The following is a 24,468-nucleotide window of genomic DNA, read 5'->3' as shown; positions in this document are numbered from 1 at the left end:
TTTGTTCTTAAACACTACTCAAAATGGTATCTTATTATATTTATCAAGCCTTTCTCCTGTAAGTTTAGTAGTGCTCGGTCTTACACCAAGCGCTCGTACTGAGTAGTGCTCGGTCTTCCACCAAGCGTTCGTGCTGAGTAAGTGCTCGGTCTTACACCAGGTACTCATTCTCTTTTCTGAAATATATATATATATATATATATATATATATATATATATATATATATATATATATAAGAACGTTCGTTCAAACTCAATAGGGTTCGCCCTTTTCGGTGCTCGGTCTTCGATTGACATTCTGATTGTTCTTGATGTTTAACTCATTCAAAAGCTGAGTATATTTATTGACGTTCGGTTTATTCACCTGATTCAATTATTTACCCTTATTTGAGGTTTTCACAGTGTCTGTCTTAAATTGGTTTTAGCTTAGAGTCTTGGTATTCAGCCTAGGCCTATTAGCGTTCGGTCTAACTCGGGAGTCAGTTCATTCAATTGGCTCACCTAGTAAATAAACGTTTGATTCCTAATCGTTCTTGAGAATTATTATGTTAATCACTCCCTTTCTTAAAACCAATGATTCCATCTCTCGGTTTTGATCCGTTTGGAACTGGAGACCTTTGGTCTCACTCAAAGCGTTCGGTCTGGTTGAGGGTTGATGTTTAACGTTCGGTATTTGGTATCCTTAGTGATCTTTGTATGAAGGGTTTAATTGAGATTATTAATAATGAAAGATGAATAAAATATGACATGGATGAAATGTTTTGGATTATGGACGAGCGTTCCAGGAGGAATAGCTCATGAATGTATATTGGAATTTGTAAAGTATGAATGTGGGCATGCTAAGCTGGCGATTTATCCTGATGTTCCGTGATTACTCGTCCTCACGTAGATGAGGGTAAGTCATGTGTGGGAACGGTAGGAGGTCCTAGTCCTTATGGTTAATTTGGATAGATAGGACTAATCTCGGGTGGCAGCTGTTGAGGGTATCCCAATTACTACATCACTCGGGTGCACGAACGTTGTAGCTACACATAATTCATACAGTCCGGACAGTCAGTCTAGTATTAGGCTTTACATGAACGAGTGATGAATTATCTTGTTTGGTTGATTGTGTGAAATATATGTTTATACATGAATTGAATTACATAAGTTTACCCTATGTTTCCTGTCTTGTCTGTTTTGTACGTTCGGTTGTCTTTCCGTTGCAATGATCATCCATGTGGATGTGAGCAGAAGGAGACGAGCTGCTGGAAGAAGCACTGGAAGAAGAAAATTTAGTTGAAGTAGAAATTAAGATCGAACAATAGAACCGTTCGGTCAGTATTATTAGTTTAGTTTTAAGATGATCATTCGATCATCTTTTCCCTCTTATTTTGTAGGACCGTTCGGTATAGCATTTTGTAAACCGTTCGGTCGGGTTTGCTTATGTTGTTCGGTTTTAGTTTTTCTTGTTTCTCTGTAAGGTCGTTCGGCCACAAGCGTACGTTCTTTATTTTGTAAGACTGATCTGTAATATTAATCGATATAATTATTCTATTATATAGTTTTTACACTGTATTTTGGGATGTTACAGTAGGTTGTATCTATTAGAATCCAATGGCCAAAGAAAACCAATTTCATAAGCCAACAAGCAACATCATAAACATGGAAAACTTCCAAATATTGCTTCATCATATAAGACTTGGTCATCCCTCTTTCAACCTTTTAAAATCTTTGTTCTCTCATTTGTTGACTACTGAGATTGTTAAGTCTTTCAAACGTGATATATGTTAACCGTTAGAGCATCATCATACATCTTATCCCATATCTAAATAAAAAGAGTATTTTTTTTCATTTGACTTAATTCACTCTAATTTTTGGGAGTCTATCTTAGGAGAAAATCTACATTTGGGTATTATATGTTTTTTAAATAAAGTCTAGTCATTTGGTCAAGCAAAAAATATCATGGAGTATCAAGTTCTAGTGAAGAAGCTTAATTGTGAGTCTTACTCAAGGTGTATGTGAAAGACTATGGATGAAGATCATAGTTGATGACGTTAAAATTAAGGTTTATATTCTTATGCAATTTTATTGTGATAACAAGTCAACCATGAACATTGCCTCAAACATATTGAAATTAACAAACACTTCATTGAAAATAACCTTGACAGAGGTCTAGTTATTACAACTCTGTTCCTTTAAGATTTCAAGTGGCAAACACTTCATCAATCAATCTGCCATGAGCATTGGCCCAAAAGGCACTTCATCAAAATAAGCTTGATAGATGTCTATTAGTTACAATTCATGCTACCATAAGATTTCAAATGGCAAACATTTTCACTAAAAGACTTTCTTTAGGGCGCATCACATCATCTTGCTTGCAAGTTAAGAATGACTGATATTCATTTACCAGCGTGAAGGAGAGTGTCTTAAATAACATATTATTAGGATAAAATATATTCTCAATATCTCCATAGTAATTAGGAAAAATATCTTCAAATTCTTCCTATTTATTTCAAAATTTCTTTGTTTCTCTTTTTTTTCTAAAGGTTTTGAAATTTACAAATGAAGATTATAAGAATGTAATATGTTTTATTGTTAAGGAAAAGTTTAATACCCATGATTTTGATAAGTGTTGAAAATAAGTAAAACATGGCCATGCTTTGTCTGTGAGAGAATAGTTTTAGTTTAATAACGAACCATGTAAGACACAATGTTTTGTTTGTTAGACAATATGACACTATGTAGTTTTATTTTACACTTGGTAAAGCATGAATATACTCAAATTATATGTGCACAGTTTTAAGCTAGCCTCATATTATGTGAATATGTTTATTCTGTGTTGTAAGGAATGTATGTTGCTTTTGCCTATCAAGATGATATGCATTTAAGATTAGTCTACATCAAAATCCTTTGGGTTCTTGAACAACTCCTTGACAATAGCATTGTCAACTTTGGATTTGTTTCATACATTTCTATATTATAGGTAAATTCAAGTAAAGGCACACTCTCCAAGAAGAGATAAGTACATCTAGATATTTTGATATAACCTAAAGAAGAAGAAGAATTTAATGTTATGTGTAGTGAATTTAACATCATTTACAATCAAGTCAGTCCCACGAACAACATCTGAAAGAGATAAAGTTGCTCAATGGTCAGAAAAGGATTGCAAGAATTATCTTCTTTAGAGTTTATATAAAGTCATTCAAGAAAAAGAAGAAAGAAAGAGCTTAAATTGCATAATTAAGTACCAAAAAAGTTGTCAAAATATTTTTACACCACATTAGCTTTATAAGAACATTGTTTGTGTTTATATAGCATACTAGTAGTGGGTTTAACTAAAATACGCTACCCTTTCTCTGTTGAGTGTAAAATGTGATATGTTGATCATAAAGACATTTTATTGGTCTTAAGCTAAAAGTGACTTATTATTTAAAGAATACTTATGCTGAACCAAAATTTGCTTGTTGAAAGAATATTTGTTTAAACCAAGAGTGACTTATTGAAAGAATACTTGCTTAAAGCAGTAGTGACTTTTTGAAAAAGAAAATACTTAGTTAAACCAAAAGTGTTTTATTAAAAGAATATTTGACTAAATCATATATAACTTGTTGAAAGAATACTTGGACTAAAACAGGGGTGACTAACTGTAGACAGAATATCTAAATAAGTTAGTTAAAAGAAGTTACACACTTAAATAATATTCAAGGAGTTATTCAAGAATGATTATGAGTTCAAACAATATTTAAAATATTTATTTGTATATTGAAACTCCGTTGAGAACTAAATATAATTTATATTATTAGATAAATTAATATAAAAATATATTGTATCTCAATGAAAGAAAAGTTATTGTAATAATAAGTTTTCAAAATATTCCTACCCAAAAAGATTAAGTTATAAAATATAAGATAAAAAGTCATTAAATGATTGTTCATCATATAAAACTATCTTTTAAGTATTTTTCATTTACAAAAAGTTTTAAAAGGTAATTAAAACAGACTTCAGTTCTTCATTATTATATATATATATATATATATATATATATATATATATATATATATATTTTTAGCATGTTAATATGAATAAAATACTTTTTTATTTTCCAAATGTGAATCAAACGTATTGATAATTTCTTAAGAAAATCGGACAAATCTAAACTAAATTTACATATTGTAATAAGTTTTTTTAACCTTATGTTTTATGTTATATAATTTTAGGATTTAAGGTTGTTAAGACCATTTTATCTTTATAAAAATGGTCAACCAGTAGTCAAATAGTGTGAAAAAAAGTATTTTTTTGGATAAACGTAAATTAGAAGAAGTCGTATAAGAGAAATGAGTTTATTACTTAACAAATCTGAGGTTATTCACACTTGCAAGTCTTACCATTTTTCTCTTTTAACATGCTTAAAATAAATATTTTAATTAATCAAAATTTAATAATATTCCTCTAATAATGAGGTTTTCAAGATCTCAAAGGTGTTATACCATTAATCAATAAAACCTCTAAAACAATATAATATTAATAAAAAAACTTATTTATTTATCTTAAAATTTGGAGGCAAAGAAATAGTAATTTATTTCATCTTATCTTATCTTATCTAAATACGTGTGTATAATATTTACTATACAATTTTCTTATAATGATTATATGTACAATCTTTAAGCACGGATCCTCTCTCGATGATATACTCTCTCCAAAAACTCCTTTGTTAATGGTGAATTGGCCCATGTTTTCGTCTTGTACTTATCTTTCTCTGTTTGCAAACAAACAAACAAGGTGAGAGTTGAAACATCCTAAGCTGGAAAAATGCTGAAACAAACAGTTCAAAGGTTGGGAGGATGCATATCAGCATCAAGAAGAAATGGTGATGTTCATATGAAATGGAAGAAACACTTATTTGGCAATTGGGTGAGAAGCATGAGCAGCAAGCCCCAAAGTAATGACAACAGGTCAACCTCGTACAGTGTTCCAAAGGAGAGAGTGGAGTGCGTAGTGATAGGGGCTGGTGTTGTTGGCATAGCAGTGGCAAGAGCTCTAGCACTCAAGGGCAGGAAAGTGTTGGTCGTAGAATCAGCCCCCACCTTTGGAACCGGGACCAGTTCCCGAAGCAGTGAAGTTATTCATGCTGGAATCTATTACCCTGCCAATTCTTTCAAGGTGGGTATTTCCCTTGTGATCAAAGTTGTCATTTTTATCTACCCACAAAATATAGGTGCCATTTCTATGCTGTGGTTCGATTTCGTTAAAATTGCTGACAAATGCGGTCGATATAGCAAGAATTGTGGCCACACAAACCCCAGAAATCTTGACGGAGGGTCTGAAATCTGTCTTATGTGTTACTTGGTGAAAAGAGAATATTGGGTATTGGAGACTCAAATGGTTGAGTCATTCATTGACCTAGAAGGCTTGATCATTTGAGTTGATCAATTGGGAAGCAATGGATTAAGAGATGACATTTTTGCATTTGAACTTCTATTGAATGCATTAGTTAAACATTTCGACATTTGGGTAAAAGTAAAAACATATGATGAATCATTTTGCTCGAGTTTTACTGAATAAAATTGATGTTATATGGTAGTAGCAGCAAACATGATTTATATTCTGACCTCACTTTTATTATCAAAAAGTGAACTGGTTTGCAGTGCGTTGGTTACCTTGGTTTAGGCCATCATAGCTATTCTTTTTGCCATACGAAGTGAAAACAATGTTTATAATGCTAGAAGTATCGTTACATTCATATAATATACTGGTGATTTTTTGTTTGCTGACTCATTTTCCTGGAAACTAACCAAGACTACAGCTTTTCCCCTTTATGTAGACCATAATTCAGTCTGTTTTTTGCAGGCAATTTTTTGTGTAAGGGGAAGAGATATGTTATATGAGTATTGCTCCCAGCATGATATTCCACATAAACAAATTGGTAAGCTTATAGTGGCTACTAGATCTTCTGAGATTCCAAAGCTATGTGATATTTTAGATCGTGGGATTCAAAATGGGGTTGATGGTTTGAAGATGGTGGATGGTGTTGATGCCATGAAAATAGAGCCTGAATTGCAATGCATGAAAGCAATACTATCACCTGTCACTGGGATTGTTGATTCTCATTCATTAATGCTTTCTTTAGTGGTATACATTTCTAGCTTCTTTTACCATGTTGTAAAGATGGATTAAGACATCCAAACTTATTGTGAATCTATCTATTTTACAATCAGTTCTTGATAATTACGCATTGCCTTTATTTTGAGTTAGAATGATATATTCACAGGAATATGAATCCTCATACTCGTCCAGGGGGAAGCTGAAAATCATGGAGCAACCTTCACGTACAATTCAACAGTCATTGGTGGCCATGTCGAAGGGAATGATATTTGTGTTCATGTGACAGAAACTGACCGTCTTAAAGAATGGAAAGGAACATCAATTTTGCATCCAGAACTACTACTAAGTTCTAAACTCATTGTGAACTCTACTGGCCTAAGTGCCCCTGCCCTTGCAAATAGATTTCGTGGCCTAAAAAGTGGAGTTGTTCCTCCTTCTTACTATGCACGGGGTTGCTACTTTACCTTATCTAATACTAAAGTCTCTCCGTTTAGACATTTGATATATCCTATACCAGAGGATGGTGGCATTGGAGTGCATGTTACTATAGACTTGAATGGTCAGGTCAAGTTTGGCCCAAATGTTGAATGGATTGACAGTGTTGATGATATCTCAAGCTTTCAGAATAAGTATTTCCTGTCATTTTCATGCTTTTGTTTGTTTTAGTATCTGCTTCTATTGCATGCCCTACTTCGTATAGCAACATCTGCTTGTGTCTGAAATAGTTCAATTCCATGATATATAATTATTATATCTTAGTGCTCTGTTAAACATGTTCACCTGGAGCATTTTTCACCCTACCATTATTGCGATTACATTCTACGTACTTGAACACTCTACTGCATGCTTTAGGTAACGAACAAATCATGGTCATGAGATGATTTTTTTTGCTTTTTTTTTAATGTTAGCTAGTTGCAAACATAATGAAATCATGTTGTAGTTTCTAACAGGGGAAGATAGATTCTGCACTCTACTTAGAATAAGCATTTTCTGTTAATTCTGATCCTATTGATGGAACTACAGCTTGGATTTATTCCGCATTTACTGGTTTATGTCTATATCCAGATCATGTCTATTCTTTTTGGATGCCCCATTGTATTGTCTGCATTCATTTATTTCTTTATCCTTTAGATTTATCCTAAATTTTAAGTTCATATACATAAGGGTTTCCCTCACTAGAGCTACTTTAGCTGCATATGATCTTAAGCAAAAGATATGAACAACTAACTTAATACTAAAAAAGAATTTGCTGCTGTAAAATTTTTGTTCATATTCTCCCTTTTCTCTCATGATGTGTTTTCCATGTATGCCTTTGAATAAAGAAATGTGTACATAGTTCAGAAATTGACTTTAGTAACAATAAATCCTAGGTTTGATTATTCGGTGAATCCAAATCGTGCTGAACGATTTTATCCAGAGATAAGAAAATATTACCCAAATCTGAAGGACGGTTCTCTGGAACCTGGATATTCAGGGATCAGACCTAAACTTTCGGGACCTTCACAGCTACCTGCTGATTTTGTTATACAGGTTTTTTTCTCACACTTTCTTTTGTTAGTCAAAATTTAGAGGCAGTATTGTTCATGATGTTAGATTCGATGCTGCATTTCATCCATAATATTTATGTAGCAGTTCTCTTATTTTGACTGAATGGTCTATGCCACCATATGTTACTCATTTAGATGCTAAACTTCATTTGCTACCTTTTTATCATAAATGAAAAGTATTGGCATTGGTGTCCTACAACTATAATATAATTTGTTTATCTTTTTATGTCATGTGCTAGTAGTACACATCCCATAGATTTTGTTTATATTTCCAAGATTATCTTGCATTCACACCAAACACTTTTCTCTTGATGATTCTTGTTTGGGAAACTACAAGGTCTTATTGTAATCATGGTTAAATATGCTTTGGCTAAAACTACTAGTTTGTTGATCTTTGGTGCAAATAGATAGATGATAAGCATTGGTGTTCTAGATCTATTTTTTTCCTTCAGGTAACTTCACATGAATGGATTTGGATAAAAATAGCGTTGTAGTGTTCCACGAGGCAACATGGTATAATGATGACTTTTGATCAGGAGAAGAAAAATACGTGACATTATTGACTGTAAATGCACAAGCTAACTAAGGATGTCACATGTTTCATTCATGAAAATATTTCAGGTCACTCACATAACATCCTTAATAAGTTCTGCTATATAAACTTACTCTACTAGTATTTTTCAAATAAGATCGAAGGAAGCAATTATATTTTGTAATTTGAAAATCATGCTCATCTTTTGCGCTATATATACCTGCCTGACCATATCGTGTTCAATGAATGTATATTTGATACATGACATCATTTTTCTTCATTTTAATTTCAACCCAAACTACTAATTCTTCGAAGGTTCACTGTGAATGGAGAGAGTAGTTTTAGTTTCTACATTTTAATTAAACAATGGCTTCTTTGTTTAATTTATGCAGGGAGAGGAAATTCATGGAATACCTGGTCTTATTAATCTTTTCGGAATAGAGTCACCTGGTCTAACATCAAGCATGGCTATTGCAGAATTTATCTGTACAAGATTCGTGGGATGATTCAAGCATAAAGCGAGAAACATGAAGATAAGACAACACTGAAAACCATATTGTTGTCATACTTTCCTGTTTGGTTTAGCTTACTTTTATGAGAGTTTTAATAAAATATTTTTGCAGCTGATAAAATTTATCAAAAGGGCATTTAGTCTTGCAGTTATATGCTATAATTGAGTACACCTTGATTATATAATTGTATAATTACCACAAATAGATCACAAATTAAAGTATATTTATAGTAAAGCTCAAATTGTAAGCCAAACTTGTCAAAATGTATTTAAGAAGAGAAAAATATTGGTAGAATAGAATAGAACCAGATGAAGAAAACTGATTGCATCATACCGAACTACTCGGAGAAATTAGCCACCCAACTTTATCCAACTCAAAGATTCAAGAGTAAACAGTATAATTGTGATAGCATGAAAAAGAATTGAGAATTCATTGCAAAGAAGATATCAAAAGATGGCTGAATTAGTTCTGCGAAGCTGTTGTTTGGGCTCAGGTGGTGGCACAGATGGCAATGCCTTCTCAATCTCCTGCAACAAGGAAAATCATTAGCCATCCCTATTTGAATAAACTTCTCAACCAGGTAAATCTTGAACAAACAAGAACAGACTAAAACAATCTTTAATGGATTTACAAACTTTTCAAGAGTACTTATTCAAGAAAGTAAGATGAAATGAACCAAACCTTTTCCATGAATTCAAATCAAGCTCTATATTTCAAATACTATCACAATTATACTGTTTACTCTTGACTCTTTGAGTTGGATAAAGTTGGGTGGCTAATTTCTCCGGGTAGTTGGTTGTGATGCAATCAGTTTTCTTCATCTTGTTCTATTCTATTCTACCAATGTTTTCCTCTTCTTAAGTACATTTTGACAAGTTTGGCTTCCAATTTAAGCTGCACTACAAATATACTTTAATTTGTGATTTATTTGTGGTAATTATGCAATTATATAATCAAGGTGTACTCAGTTATAGTATATAACTGCAAGACTAAATGCCCCTTTGATAAAGTTTATCAGCTGCAAAAATATTTTATTAAAACTCTCATAAAAGTAAAATCATCCTATTGTAATGACAGCCATTCCAAATGTTCAAGTTATGAGGGAAAGGCAAGTGAGTTATGTCCTGCTTCAAGCTCTAAGATCCTGAAGAAGGTTCTAGATTATAACAAGTTATAAATATTTATCCTGAACTGCTGTGAGTTTTCAATAAGATGTAAGTATAACCATAATATGTGCATTGTGTTTAAAACTGTAGAACACTTCAGTTTTTTTTGAGGGAAAAAAAGTTGTGAGCAAATCCATCCTCCAGAAGATTCAGATTGGAGTTACTGCCCTGTGGTTTACATTTTTGGGGTCTTTTCATTGAAGTTTTCCCTTAAGGTTCCTTTTTGTGAAGTCCTAAAGAAGAAATTGAACCCAATAACTTGGAATAGTTTCAAAAAGAACAAAAGGGTTGAAGCCAAAATAGAGACCTAAAACTATGGACAAAATCATATGAAGGTTCTCTCACAAATTCAATGATGTTTTAACCAATGTTCATTATCAACTTCAACATTTGAAATCATCAATCTGCTTCATGTAAGCAAAGGAAGATATAAACCCCAAAGGTTGATGCACTCCAAATATTACATCTTGTCTATGCTACCAGTGAGATTCTAAACTCATAAAAATCCAATCACTCTGTCTCAATAAAATGGCAAACATTAAAATTTCATATTCAGTGCAATGTTTAATTAGAACTAAGCATTCAACGAAAGTGCAACTGTTAGGAAGTTAAAGGTATACGTGAGAAGGAATAAAAGAAGAGAAAATTAAAGGCAGAAAAAGAGGTTAGTTTGTTAGTAGAGAGAGTATAAATAAAAACAGAATAGGCTGAGAAGAGGGTTATCAGATATTTTCTTTTGGGTATAGACTGGAATATTTTCTAGTGGAGGAAGGGAGGCTTCCTTGGGGAAACATACTTGTATTTTTCTTTCTATACATTACAAAATCAATAAAATACATATACATACATTTATCTTCTATTGTTTTGCGTGTTGTGGTGAGAAGAAAGTGATCTATTTTGGTTTCCTAAATAAAGGAACCTAACAGATTTGGTCTGACTTGCCGGATCTCTATCGAAGGGTGAAGAGAGAGCGTGCAAGAAGAAGAATGGAGGGACAAGTGATGGCGATTGAGTCGACAGTGGAAGAATTGAAGGCGGATATGCGAGCGGTAACTCACGAACTTCAGGCGTTTGGCCGCGCTCTCGAACGATGCTCCAGGAAGAAGGATCATAGCTCCGAAGGAAGTCGTGATTTCGTCAATGTCGAACGCGAACTACAAGTGTCGGAGAGCTCGGAGGATGAATCAGAAGAGGATAGAGGAGAAGTGCAATGCAGTTGGATGAAGCGCGTTGAACTACCTACATTTGAAGGTGCGGATCCCATGGGCTGGATCTCAAAGGCGGAGAAATTCTTCGATCTCCAGAATGTGACGGAGAAGGAGAAGGAGAAGATGAAGCTCGTTTATATATGTATGAAGGGAGGCGCTAGCTACTCGTTTCGCTTTTGGTGGAAGAAGACCAGGCATCCGACTTGGAAGATGTTCAGTGACGCTCTGACGCGGAGGTTTGTCGGACTGAATCAGAGACCCATTTTTGAGAAACTGGTCGTCGTATGACAAAAGGGGAGCGTCGACGAGTACATCTAAGAATTCGAAATCCTAGTGACGCAGGCATCGGAAGTGAACGAGGAGCAATTATTGGGATACTTTTTCGCTGGATTGCAGGAGGGACTGCGAAATTTGGTGAGGCTGCACGACCCGCGTGATTTGTTGACGACGATGGAGCGAGCGCGAGACGTTGAACAGGCTGGGTTTATATCACAAGGGAGTTGTGAAAGGGTAGGAAAAGGAGGGCGACATGGGGAAGATATTCCTCGAGCTTAGGGACCGTCGCAAGGACGGAAACTTATCGAGGGTCGTCGGAGGGGTCTGTTAACGCCGGCGGAGGGTAGGGGATGAAGAAAGATGGCGTTTCCAGTAATTTGAACTCTAGAGCGGGCAGTAGTGGGGGAGGGAACGCCCAAGGAAGAGAAGTAAGAACTCTGGCCTATCAAGAGTATATTAAAAGATGTGAAGAAGGGCATTGTTTCCACTATGGTGGGCCTTACAGTTCTGGCCATCGGTGTGCAAAGAGGAGCATGCGTGTGATGATATTGGCTGAGGAAGACGAGGCAGAGGAGACTCTCGAAATGGAACAAACAACCATGGAGCTGTCGTTTTTTCTACATGAGGATTAATGCAGTCTGACACAATGAAACTGCAAGGTTGGGTGCAAGGGAGAAGAGTATTGGTGTTGATTGACAGCGGGGTGAATCATAGCTTTATTTCCACCAGATTGGTGGAGGAGTTGGGGCTGAAAAGTACAGACACACTTCCTTTTAAAGTGTGCTTAGGTGATGGACAAAAGAAGGTGACCAGGTGTATAGGGGTTCCAGTGAAGTTGGAGGGTCTGGAAGTCAGAGATAAATTGTATCTCTTTGAGTTAGGAGGTGTGGATGTGATACTGGGAGTCACTTGGTTGGCTTCCCTAGGAGAAATTAAAGTGGACTGGGGGCAGCTCATCATGAAGGTTGGGCAGGAAGGGAAAGAGGTGGAGATCAAAGGGGATCCCACTTTGACACGGAGAGTTGTGAATCCAGAAGCACTCCTAAAAGAAAAGGAGATTGAAACCATGACTTTAGTTTGGAGTTTGAGCCAAGCTGAATTGATGGAAGGGGAGACGGAAGAGAGTGGCTTAACTCATAATGAAGAGGTAGGGTTGAGGCAAATTTTGAGTGATTTTGAGGGGGTATTTAAAGATCCCCAGAGATTGCCACCTGAGAGGCGAATAGATCATAGAATTCCTTTGAAGACGTGAGGCCATACCACTACCCTCATGGGATGAAAAATGAAATAGAGAGGCAAGTGGAAGAGATGTTGAATTTGGGCATTATTAGGCCCAGCGACAGCCCTTACTCTAGCCCTGTAATCCTACTGAAGAAGAAAGATGAAAGTTGGAGGTTTTGTGTGGATTATAGGGCACTAAATAGAGTGACAGTGGCTGACAAATACCCCATCCCATTCATTGAGGAGTTGCTGGATGAACTCCAAGGGGCATCTTATTTCTCAAAAATGGATTTGAAGGCTGGATATCATCATATTAGGATGAAGAGTGAAGATATTCATAAGACTGCCTTTAGGACTCATCAGGGGCATTATGAATTTCTTGTTATGCCTTTTGAGCTAACAAATGCCCCAACCACTTTCCAAGACATGATGAACTCAGTTTTAAGACCTTTTTTGAGGAAATTTGTATTGGTATTCTTTGATGATATACTTGTTTATAGCAAAACATGGGAAGAGCACTCACAACATCTAGTGCAAGTCCTGGAAGTGTTAGCTCAGCATAAACTCTTTGCCAATAAAAAAATGTGAATTTGGCAAAAGGCATGTGAGATATTTGGGACACAAACTATATGCAGAGGGGGTGGAGATGGACAGAGAAAAAATTGCAACTGTGATGAAATGGCTTGAGCCCAAAAGTATCAAGGAGTTGCGAGGATTCCTTGGGCTGACTGGATATTATAGAAGATTCATTAGAGATTATGGGAGGATGGCTAGACCCCTTAGTGCTGCTAAAAAAAGGGATGTTTAAGTGGTCTACAGCAGGAGCAGAAGTTATGCAGAAGCTTAAAGAAGCTGTTACTACAGCTCTGGTATTGGCTTTACCTGATTTCGCTCAAACCTTCTATGTGGAGTGTGATGCCTGTGGCACTGGAGTGGGGGCAGTTCTGTCACAGAGCAAAAGGCCTATAGCCTTCTTTAGTAAGGCCTTATCTGAATCTTCTCTTACCAAGTCCATCTATGAGAAGGAATTGATGGCTCTTGTGCTCGTTATACAGCATTGGAGGCCATACTTATTGGGTCAGAAGTTTGTTGTTTATATTGATCAAAGAAGCTTAAGGTATTTACTAGAGCAACGCATTACTACCCAAAGCCAGCCAAATTGGCTAGCTAAGTTACTTGGGTATGAGTTTGAAATAAAATACAGGATAGGGGCATCAAATCGTGTGGCTGATGGGCTATCAAGAAAAGGGGGAGAATGGGTTGAAGGAGACAAAGTACTACAGATGTGAATTTCAGGAAATCATGGAGGAGGTCGAGAAGGATGAGAGTTTAAAGAAGGTGTTGGAGGAAATAAGGCCAAATCCTAATTCCCATCCTACATATACCTTGGAACATGGGCAATTACATTACAAGGGGAGGCTCGTTCTATTGGCTTAGTATGCCTGGATACCTAGATTATTGGAAGAGTTTCATAGCACTTTCACTGGAGGACATTCAGGGGTCTATAGGACCTATAGAAAGGTGGCACAGTCTTTGCATTGGGTGGGAATGAAGAAGGCAGACACAGATTATGTAGTTGCATGCCTAGTATGTCAACAGCATAAATACTTGCCATATCTCCCCAAGGTCTTTTGCAACCATTACCTATCCCGAAAGCAATATGGGAGGAAATCAGTATGGACTTTGTGCTAAAATTACCCAAGTCTCATGGATTTGACACTATATCGGTGGTGGTGGATAGACTCAGCAAGTATGAGCATTTTATCCCAATTAAGAACCCTTATACTGCAAGATCCATAGCTGAAGTGTTTGTGAAGGAGGTGATTAGACTCCATGGGATACCTATGACCATCGTAAGTGATCGAGATTCCACTTTTTTTAGTGTATTTTGGCAGAATATTTTTCGCTTGTAGGGAACACAACTTAAGATGAGCACTCCCTATCATCCAGAGACGGATGGGCAGACTGAAGTTTTGAACAGGGTGCTAGGGACATATTTGCATTGTTTTAGTTCAGAACAGCCCAAGTGTTGGAGTTTGGTGTTGCCTTGGGCTGAATACTGGTACAATACCAGTTACCAAGGAGCATCCAAGTGCACACCCTTTGAAACATTTTATGGAAGAACCCCTCCCACACTAACACGATTCATACCTGGAGAAATAGTGGTGGAAGCAGTTGCCCAGGATTTGCAGACCTGAGATGAGGTTTTGAAGCAACTGAGATATCATCTGGTCAGAGCTCAAGACCAGATGACACACTATGCCAATAAGAAGAGGGTGGAGGTTGAGATCAAGGAAGGAGATTGGGTATTCCTTAAAGTCATACCTCATAGACAAATGTCTATGCCTACAAGACTACATCCTAAGCTCTCAACAAGGTATTATGGACCATTCCTAATGGAGAAACAATAGGACTTGTAGCTTTTCGATTACAGCTACCAGAAACATCAAGAATACACCTTGTATTCCATGTTTCCCAGCTGAAGCTAACTATAGGAGCACATCAGGTTGAAGGAGCCCTACCAACTGAACTGCTGGACAACAGACCCATGTATACACCTATGAAAGTGCTACAACGAAGAAACCAGCAACAGCAAAGGGAGGAGATACCCCAAGTCCTAATACAATGGCAGGAGGGTGGTTTGGAGGGTGCTACCTGGGAGGAGGAGCAATACATCAAACAGTAGTTCCCTGATTTCACCTTGAGGACAAGGTTGATGTTAAGAAGTTAAAGGTATACATGAAAAGGAATAAAAGAGGAGGAAATTAAAGACGAAAAAAGAGGTTAGTTTGTTAGTAGAGAAAGAGTATAAATAAAAACAGAATAAGCTGAGAAAAAGGATTATCTGATATTTTCTTTTGGGTATAGACTGGACATATTTCCAGTAAAGGAAGGAAGGCTTCCTTGGAGACACATAATTGTATTTTTCTTTCTATACATTACAGAATCAATAAAATACATATACATACATTTATCTTTTGCTGTTTTGAGTATTGTGGTGAGAAGAGAGTGATCTCTTTTGGTTTCTGAATAAAGAAACCTAACAGCAACACATGCAGTTAATATGTCCCAGAAACAAGCACGTACAAACACGAAATACTTTTGTTTCTATCTTCCCTTGTCAGCCACGATCACAAAAGACAGACACAGTAACAAATTAAATATTCACTAGGCCAATCAGTGGAGTTTTCTGCAACTTATTAAATGTCAACCAACTTCTATTAGGAAACATTATGGTTTTAAGGGAAGAGAAAATTTCACGTTATCCTCACAAAGTTTTGTAGTTTACTTTTTTTTGTCAACATTCTCTGATGTAAAACACGCGAAAATGTAGATCCAAATGCAATTTAAATACTAAAGAATCATAATAGCGACAAAGACCACTCTATCGTAGAAGTTCAACTATTTGAACATTCTTAGTATTAGTTTTGAGCCTAACGCTTTTATTTCTTTTCCTTTTCTAAATAAAAGAACAATTCATCCGTTGCCTTCTTTTTAACAGGTTTGTCTACCACTAATCACTACAATTTAGTCCATCATCCTCACCATATTAGTGCAATTTTAAACCAAAATTATGGAAATGGACAAATTTTAAAAATTTTATGTATCCATGACAATTTTATTAAGCAGTCGTGTGCTTGCATAGCTCGACTTTAAATTTCTTAAAGTGAAGTGATGCTGCTTCTATCTGACTTCTTCCATTCTGTTATTTTTTCTTAATTGGAACTGAAATCATGCATAGGTGATTTTAATGTAATCTAATTTGAACTGAAGTTCTGTAAGAATGACACGACTTCGTATATTTTGATTTGAAGTGAAATTGTGTAGAGATAACACAACTTCAATTGTTTTGAGCCGCCACTATAGGACTTCAGTTATTGAAAAAAAATGACATAGCAATATGCTTAAAATTTGTAAAGTTTGGCCATTTCGATAACTTTTGTTTAAAGTTACACTTATATGGTGAAAAAACCAGCACTCACTTTTCATTGCCATAAATCAGTTGCCTAATCCAAGAAGATATCATAATCCAAGAAGATATCAGACAACCACAAGCTTTAGCCAGATGAAATTTTTTATAACAAGCATTTCCCCATACAGTTTCCTGCTAAGATGGGCAGGCCGCAGGCCATGAAGAGATGTGACAAACAAATATTTCATTAAACAAGAAAAAGATAAAAAAGGCAAAACTTTAATCTCCTCTTCTAAGCCTTCTAAGCAAGAAAAAAGATAAAAAAGGTAAGAATTACAAACATACATTCAGTCTTCTAAGCCTTTCATTCTCCTCTTCTAACTGCTTAACTTTAATCTCCAGTTCTTGTGTGTATGCCTGTGCATGAGCATAGATGACACCTTGTATCAAATTAGAAGGAAAAAAAAACAGATTTCAAAGAATAACATCCCACACACACTCAAACACACAAATGCAATGTAACCTGTCTTCTTGCCCGAGATCTAGCAGCAGATTCTCTATTTTTAATCATTCTCTTGTGCCTCCTCTCCACAGTTTTCTCCACCACATCACCAGAGGCAAGCCTTTTTCGACAGGGAGTTTGTGTATCAGATAAAGCTCCTATTACAGAAGCTGGCTCAGAGTATGATGCATCAAGAACAAAAGGCTGCTGAATGGCATGGCCAGTCACATAACCCCCAACCATATTCTGATGCTGCACTGAAGAATGCTGGTATTGCATCCAATGACCATGCTGTAAGGAACCTCCATTTGAATCACCGACCACTCCAGCTTTCACCAAGAAATCCTCCAGAGTCATCTCACCAAGTGTAGGATTTCTTTTCTGGGTTTTCTCATCCTTCTTCAGTTGCATATCTCTCCACACCTCATCAACAGTTTTCCTGCTAAGATCCCTTGACAAAGTTACATTGCCCTGAGGATTCAGGGAGGAATCTGAAGCAGCTTGGCCATCCTGCATGTCAGCACTCCACACACTCTTCAGCAGCTCATCAAGATTCATGCAGCCAAGTGGCTTCCCCAAATTCCCAATCTGGTTATGCACCTCATCTAGGGTCAGATTGTACAAGGATCCTTGCCTAACCAAAGGGGTAGTAGTGTTTGCCTCTTGAACTGCCCCACCTTGAGATCCCATTTTCTTAACCCCAACACAACCCTACAATTCTACACCATGCATCTTCTAAGCTCACCAGAAAGCATTTCAATATCAGATTAGTATTCCCCCTCCACTCAGAAAAATACCCAGAAAGAAAACTAGATAAAAAACCAATTCTGATTCCAAAAGGCGGTTTCTTTAAGCTATGGATATTTGATAACAAGCACCCACAAAGACAAAGCAAGCAAATGTGAAGTGGTGGGTGAAAATTGGTCCTGAAGAAAATGAAAAAGACAAGCCAGATCAGATTTCAAGGGAATCAATGTTATAAATGGTCCGCACACCAACATAGGATGGCACTTGAGAGCAAAAGATAAAAGCCATCAACTAATCATCATGCATGTTATTTCTATCATCATCATCGTCACCACTGTGCATTAAAGAAATAAAAGGCCAAACTTGATCCTGCAAAATCTCAGCACAAATGAAACCCCTTACGGTGATAAAAAATTAACAATCCCTGCTGAAACAGCATTGCTCATTACAATTTCAGAAGAAAAGGGTTATTGAGTTTTCTTGTCTTCCTTCAAATAATAAAGATAAACTCATTAGTGAGTAAAAAATTTGGAATTTCAAATGATTTAGTTCTAGTTCTGACTTTGTGAGCTATGAACAAAACCAAAATTTAAGAGGGTCACATTACTTTCACTAACTAATATTTCACCTACTTGTACAGTCTTACATACCAAATTTGAAATCTCCAAAATCTACAAAAATGGGCATTTCAAATTTTTCATTGGGAGTGGGAACTCCAGTGCACACCAAGCAAGGTAGAAGAAATATTTTAAAAACAATAGTAATTAGTATCATTGTTAAATGGAAGAAGCACTGCCTTTTTCTCTCTCATCAGTCTTTTTCTTTCTTTTTACTTGTACAAGATATAATAATTAAATGATAAAGATGAGTGGGTAAAAGGTGATGACTCAATGTATTCGTTCAGATTGTTTTTTTAATATTTATTTTTATTACCTTAATTTTTTAAATTAAAATTAAAAAATGGTTTTGATATTTATAAAAAGGTATTATTTATTTTAAAATTCTCAAAAAAAAAAATTGTTGTATTTTGTACTCTATGAAACAATATTTGTATTTCAGATCCTTCATATAATCATAACACAATAAAATTATTAGGATTATCAAATAAAACCATAAATATTGTGTAAATCATCTTTATTTTTACATACATTATATGTTCACTTTTTTATATGAATATATTAAATTTAAATAAAATCTAAATCTAACTAAACTCTAATACAATTAAAAATTTATTGTTATATATACCAATTAAAAATAAATTTAAGTAAAATTCATCTTTTTTTTTCTGCATTTAACCTAATTGAAAGTTAATATAATTAAAATTTTACCTTATTGGTATTGTCAATCTCAACATCTCTCTATTAAAATTATTATTGATATTGAATTCACTTTTTTAGACGCACAACACTAATTTATCAGTGAATGGCTTTTAATTAAAATAAAATTAACACCTAATTAAAATTTGAAGTAGTTTTCAATTACACCCTTTAACTTGAATAAATTTTAATTAAAATAAAATTCAAACTGATAAATAAGATTTTATTTAAAATAAAATTCAAATAAAATTAAAAATGACGGATTTTTTATACATAATTCATTTTCTATAAACTTAAGTTTGATAAAGTATTAACGGAGGAAATAATTTTATTTTAATAATTTGTCATTTTTATTATAAAAAGTAAAATTTACAATTCGTGCGACGATCTAACTATTACAATTTATGAACACCTTACAATATTAACCATAATCTCAATTTGTTAACACTTAAATAGTCATACATTCTTACCAGCAAACAACACATTATAAAAGACTCAGATAAAATAACTCTAGACTTAATTATGGATTTATGCATTGAGTCGAATACTTGTGAAGTCAAGAACTTGTCTTGAAATCATGAAATAAAATATCACGATCGATCCTGATTTACCTGGTCTCAATCATGCATGATAGGGTAAATTCATTTAAAGTCTCTCCAAAAAAGGTGTCTTCAACCTCATATCCTGCTATAGGAACCTTCCTCAACTCACACTATGTAAGTCATATCCTCTATATGAGTCATATGAGTCAGCAAGTCTAACAGAGTTACGATGAATTCACAATGTGGATTACCTACTAAAGGCATAACATTATAATAACTATTATGGCATTCCTCCTTAAGAACACCATAATCATACAATACACACAACACCTCCATCCAAAATCATTTTAATCCATTAGTCTCTTTTCATTCCCTTAAACCATAACCATACTAGAATAATTTCTCAAAAGATTTTCCACTTTTCAAACCCATATTAAATACAACATTTCAGCAGACTCACTCAATGAGCTGACTTACTCTTTTAGCAAACTACCTCTAAAAAGGCACTTGCTTAGAGAATAAATTACTAGCACTATACATTTATGTCAAACTCGAATTTAACACTCACTTAATGAGAGTTTGGTTTGTCATTGAGTCTGCATAAAGCCAAAATCTTCCTAGGTGTATCAAATCAATCACTTGATTAATCTAGGTACTCTAACATATTTCTTAGTTCAAAAATATCATTGTTACCAATTCAAGGTGTCCTAAATAAACCAAATAAACCAAAATGATACACCATAGGTAGAACAACAACCAAAAAATTATATGCACACCCCATTTCAAGATCAAATCAACCAAGAGTTCAAAGGTTCATACACACTTATAGATATATAATTTGAACCCAACCAACCTCACAGACCAATCATCATACAACATCAATAGTTTTACACATATCCATTTAGTTGACTCCAAAATACAATCACACAAATTCATACATAGATGAACATATACAACATAATTTCATAATTCCAATCCTTATACGACCAAACTTAAATACAATTTAGTCATACTATTTCTACATAGTCACTTCAACTCATCAACCAAATCAAGCAAATTTAAAATCTACCATATCACATATTTCAAATTATATATATAAATTTTCTACTATACAACAAAAATACACACACATAATTCAAATTTTTGTACTACATAACAAAAATTCAATATTTCAATTATTTATATAAATTTTGTACTATACCACAAAAATTCAATATTTCAAGCACATTCCAAAAATATTTTGTACTATAAATTTTGTATATTATATTTTAAAAAAGAATATATTCAAATTTTAGAATGAATAAAATGTTACATTCAAATATTTATTTTTCATGTAGACTATATTTCAAATAGTTAAAATAAATTTCAAATGAAGCTCTAACATATTAATTTCCAAATTTAAAGAAAAAAAATGTAACATATTAATATTTGGAGCTAGCATTCACACAACGAATGAAGAATGAACTTCAAGTGGTTGTTCAAGTTTTCTTCAAATTGTTGAGCAAACACTCAAAAATACTTCATTATGGAGAAACAAGAAAACTGTAATCAAATAAGTTACAAAACATGATTAAAAACTTATCTAATGAAGGACTATCAAAATTTGAGTTGCCTAGTTGAAGCTTAGCCAAGTATTACATATTACACAATTTTCATTTAATTATGTTAATGCAATAAGTATGGTATTGCTCTAATTTTCATTTAATTATGAAAATATGGATATGTATAGATTAGGAAATGGTATTTACAATAACCAATGAAATTTTAAGATGATGTTATCAATTTATATTGCATATATATAAATGTAATTAAATAACTATCTTTCTTATCTTAAATAACCATCTTTTTTTAACATAACGGTCTTTTTTTAATGATTTACTAGAATGTTGTTCTTTTATTTTCTAATTTGTTATTCTATTAGAGTTTTCTTTGGAGAGTTTTATTAACTACTATATCCATCATGATCACATTATAAAAAATTGCACTCAGAATAATGTATTGTTTTCTATTTATTTAATAAAAGTTTAGTACTCAAACACATTTTAAACGGAAGCTATCACATACTATAAAATTGACTTTACTATTTAAAGTTATATAGTTATTAAATTCTAAATAAGAAATAAATAAAAAGATAATTATATTACATATGCTAAATTATATACTAAAAAAAACGTAACAAGAAACTCTTAATAGTAAATAGACTAAAATTAAACGACACATGATTTTGGATTCCTAATTAACTTTGTGGTGTTTGGTTTTAAGGCCAAATCCAAAGGGGAAAATGGGATCATAATGACTATCTCCAACATTCATTGGCAACTGATCAACACTTTTGAACCATGTCCTTGGAAGTTTTCCTCTAAAACCATAGTCACCAAACAAAACGTCAGTCACACCATTTCCCTCAGTACTAGGAAGCCAAGCAGCAACCAGAGCATCAATTTTGTCAACATATGGTTCTATAACCATTGGACGACCAGAGATTATCACAGTAACACATTTCACTCCTCCACACACATTTTTTATCGTTTATGGCCCAAGTGCAGAGATTCTCAAATTCAAACTATCACCGTTTGTTTTAGCATATGGTTGCTCTCCAACTACCACAATGACATATGAAAAATTATTAGACTTCACATAGTCCAAATCTGGATTATCCTTGTACACTACCTCAGTATCTTTATCAATCGTGTTTTTGATAGCATTGAGGATTGTTGTACCTGTAAATAGCACAACCTCTTCAATATTGAGCTTTTATCGAACTACACAAAAGGGTAAGAAGTTGTGAAGGAATCTATAATATACCTTTGGTGACATTGTTTCCAGTAACTCCTTGTCATTCGATGGTTCATCCATCACACTGATATCCTAGATTATCAGCATGGCTTCCAGCAACCAATATCTTTGAAGCCTTTTTAGGGAGAGGGAGAATGGGTTGGTTAGGATTTTCACCATTCTTCAATAGAACCAAGGACTTCCTCACAACTTCCCGAGCCAATTCTCTATGTTTCTGTCAAGGTACATTGTCAAAACGATTTTATCAATATGCAAAAAAAGAAAAATTGTTGGTAGATAAACAATATACACTTGTTTGACTACTAACAAACCTTCTTCCCAAGATGGTGAACTAGGTTATGATCAGCCAACGGGTTCTCAAAAAGGCCCATAACAAACTTTACTCTCAAAATTCTCCTTATTGCATCATCAATTCGGCTCATTGGTATGGCATTACTTTCCACCAATGAGGTTAGGCCATCTATGAATTCTGTGTAGTTAAGGGGAACCATTACCTGCAACAGTACTTGAGCAAGTATTAGAATATGATAAAAAGTAATGGGAAAAATCATTCAACTTTGTACTTTAAACTCATAGTTTACCATGTCAACTCAGTGATTGCAGCATAAATGGAATATGTGTAGTTAGCAAGAGTAGGGGTAGTGATCTTATCAATTCCCTTCCAATCTGATATGACAAAACCTTAAAAAAGCCAACAAAATTTACAACATGTTTACTATGTCAATTTGCTATTTTGAGTTAAATGAAGCCCTCAGAAGTTGAGTGTTACCCTAAAGCGTAATGAGTTCTTAAGAAAGTATGTGGTTAGATTATGATTGGCATGTATCTTTTCTCCATTCCAGCTTGAATAAGAGACCATGATAGTGGAAACACCCTTGATGATTACATTATAATAGGCTGGCATGTGAATGCTAAGCAATCCATGTTTGCTTATAACTGTGTTGTTCTCATTGATTCCCTTAATGGTTCCTCCATCCCCAACATAATGTTTTGCGGAGGCTATAACTTTTCGCCTATGCAAACAAATGCCAGTATGTTAACACCAACACCAAGAAAGTTTATCAAAGATAGAAACAAATATGAAACAAAGGGAATAATGAAGTTCTTACTTTCCAGCAACATATGGGAAACCCTTTTGAGAGTTTGTTGGGATTTCACCTTACAGACCTGGAATAATCTCAGTCATAGCTTGAACTACTTTGTGGTCTTCACTATAACTTTCGTAACATCTTCCCCACCTGGGATCTCTACAAACCTATACCTCAAATCATATTAAGATAAGGTTATAATTGAGGCCAAATGAATATTATAATAAAATTATTCAATAGAATGTTCTTTATTACCGCTATGCAAGGTGCAAAGGCATATTGAATTCCAGTAGCTCTAACTTCCAGAGCAGTTGCTGCTCCAATTCTCCTCACTAGTTTAGGATCCCTAGTTGTTAAAAGATAAATTCCATCAAGATACACAAACATAATTTTAAAAAGTAATTTATTTAAGAAACTAAAAGCATAAAAAAGAAATAAAAGAAAAAATAAGTATTACAAAACATTGTGAGGGAAATGCACATATAATGATAGTGATAATTTACCTGGTAGCACCTAACCCAACATTGTGTGGGAAAATTGTTGCGTTATATACATTATTATTGCCATGAATAACATCGATCCTGTATATCATAGGGATCCCCAATCTAGTTGATAAAGAACCCTTTTGTAAATCATTCACCATGTTCATCCAATCCTCTGCAGAAGCTTGTGGCTTTGGAACACTACCAGCCCCACTCAGCACACTCCCTACCAAAAACACAAACCATATAAGAAAACAACTAAATAAATATATCAAAATATATATTTTTTGTTTTTCCTTCAAAAAATTGAGCTTACCAATATAATAGTTCTTCATGATTTCTGCAGAAGCAACTTTACGTTCAATTTATGTCATCTGACCAATTTTCTTCTCTAAAGTCATTCTATCTATGAGAAGCTTGATTCGAACATTCAGATGTTGCTTCGGGTCTTTATATTTCAAGTACTTTGCCTCACTTATTGCTACCCAACAATGCAAGAGCATAATTCCCACCATAAAGATATTCACTTTCGTCAT

The 24,468-nt window shown here is 34.5% G+C and overlaps 2 protein-coding genes and 1 pseudogene across 3 annotated transcripts; 1 reads left to right on the top strand and 2 right to left on the bottom strand.

Moving 5' to 3' along the window:
* The first annotated feature begins 4,637 nt into the window (after window positions 1-4,637).
* Window positions 4,638-10,055, top strand: LOC108345625 (L-2-hydroxyglutarate dehydrogenase, mitochondrial). Its single transcript, XM_017584253.2, has 5 exons — window positions 4,638-5,142; window positions 5,830-6,111; window positions 6,277-6,713; window positions 7,455-7,614; window positions 8,556-10,055. Exons 1-5 carry the CDS (start codon window positions 4,792-4,794, stop codon window positions 8,667-8,669), a joined length of 1,344 nt encoding a protein of 447 aa, XP_017439742.1. The 5' UTR covers window positions 4,638-4,791; the 3' UTR covers window positions 8,670-10,055.
* LOC108345626 (ABSCISIC ACID-INSENSITIVE 5-like protein 2) lies at window positions 8,985-18,438 on the bottom strand. 2 transcript variants are annotated; one of them, XM_017584256.2, is made up of 4 exons: window positions 18,359-18,438; window positions 16,983-17,887; window positions 16,805-16,876; window positions 8,985-9,202 (listed from the first exon to the last, which is right to left on the bottom strand). In XM_017584256.2, exons 2-4 carry the CDS (start codon window positions 17,649-17,651, stop codon window positions 9,122-9,124), a joined length of 822 nt encoding a protein of 273 aa, XP_017439745.1. In that variant the 5' UTR covers window positions 17,652-17,887; window positions 18,359-18,438; the 3' UTR covers window positions 8,985-9,121. The 2 variants fall into 2 exon arrangements, with proteins under 2 accessions (XP_017439745.1, XP_017439743.1); XM_017584254.2 differs by lacking the exon at window positions 18,359-18,438 and having other exon boundaries at window positions 16,983-18,315.
* Window positions 18,439-21,798: 3,360 nt separating this feature from the next.
* Window positions 21,799-24,468, bottom strand: LOC108344479 (uncharacterized; annotated as a pseudogene).

Source organism: Vigna angularis, chromosome 8 (genome assembly GCF_016808095.1).
Source record: "Vigna angularis cultivar LongXiaoDou No.4 chromosome 8, ASM1680809v1, whole genome shotgun sequence".
NCBI classification, from domain to species: domain Eukaryota; kingdom Viridiplantae; phylum Streptophyta; class Magnoliopsida; order Fabales; family Fabaceae; genus Vigna; species Vigna angularis.
Note: the sequence above shows the minus strand (reverse complement) of the source record. Positions and strands in the feature narration are given on the sequence as shown.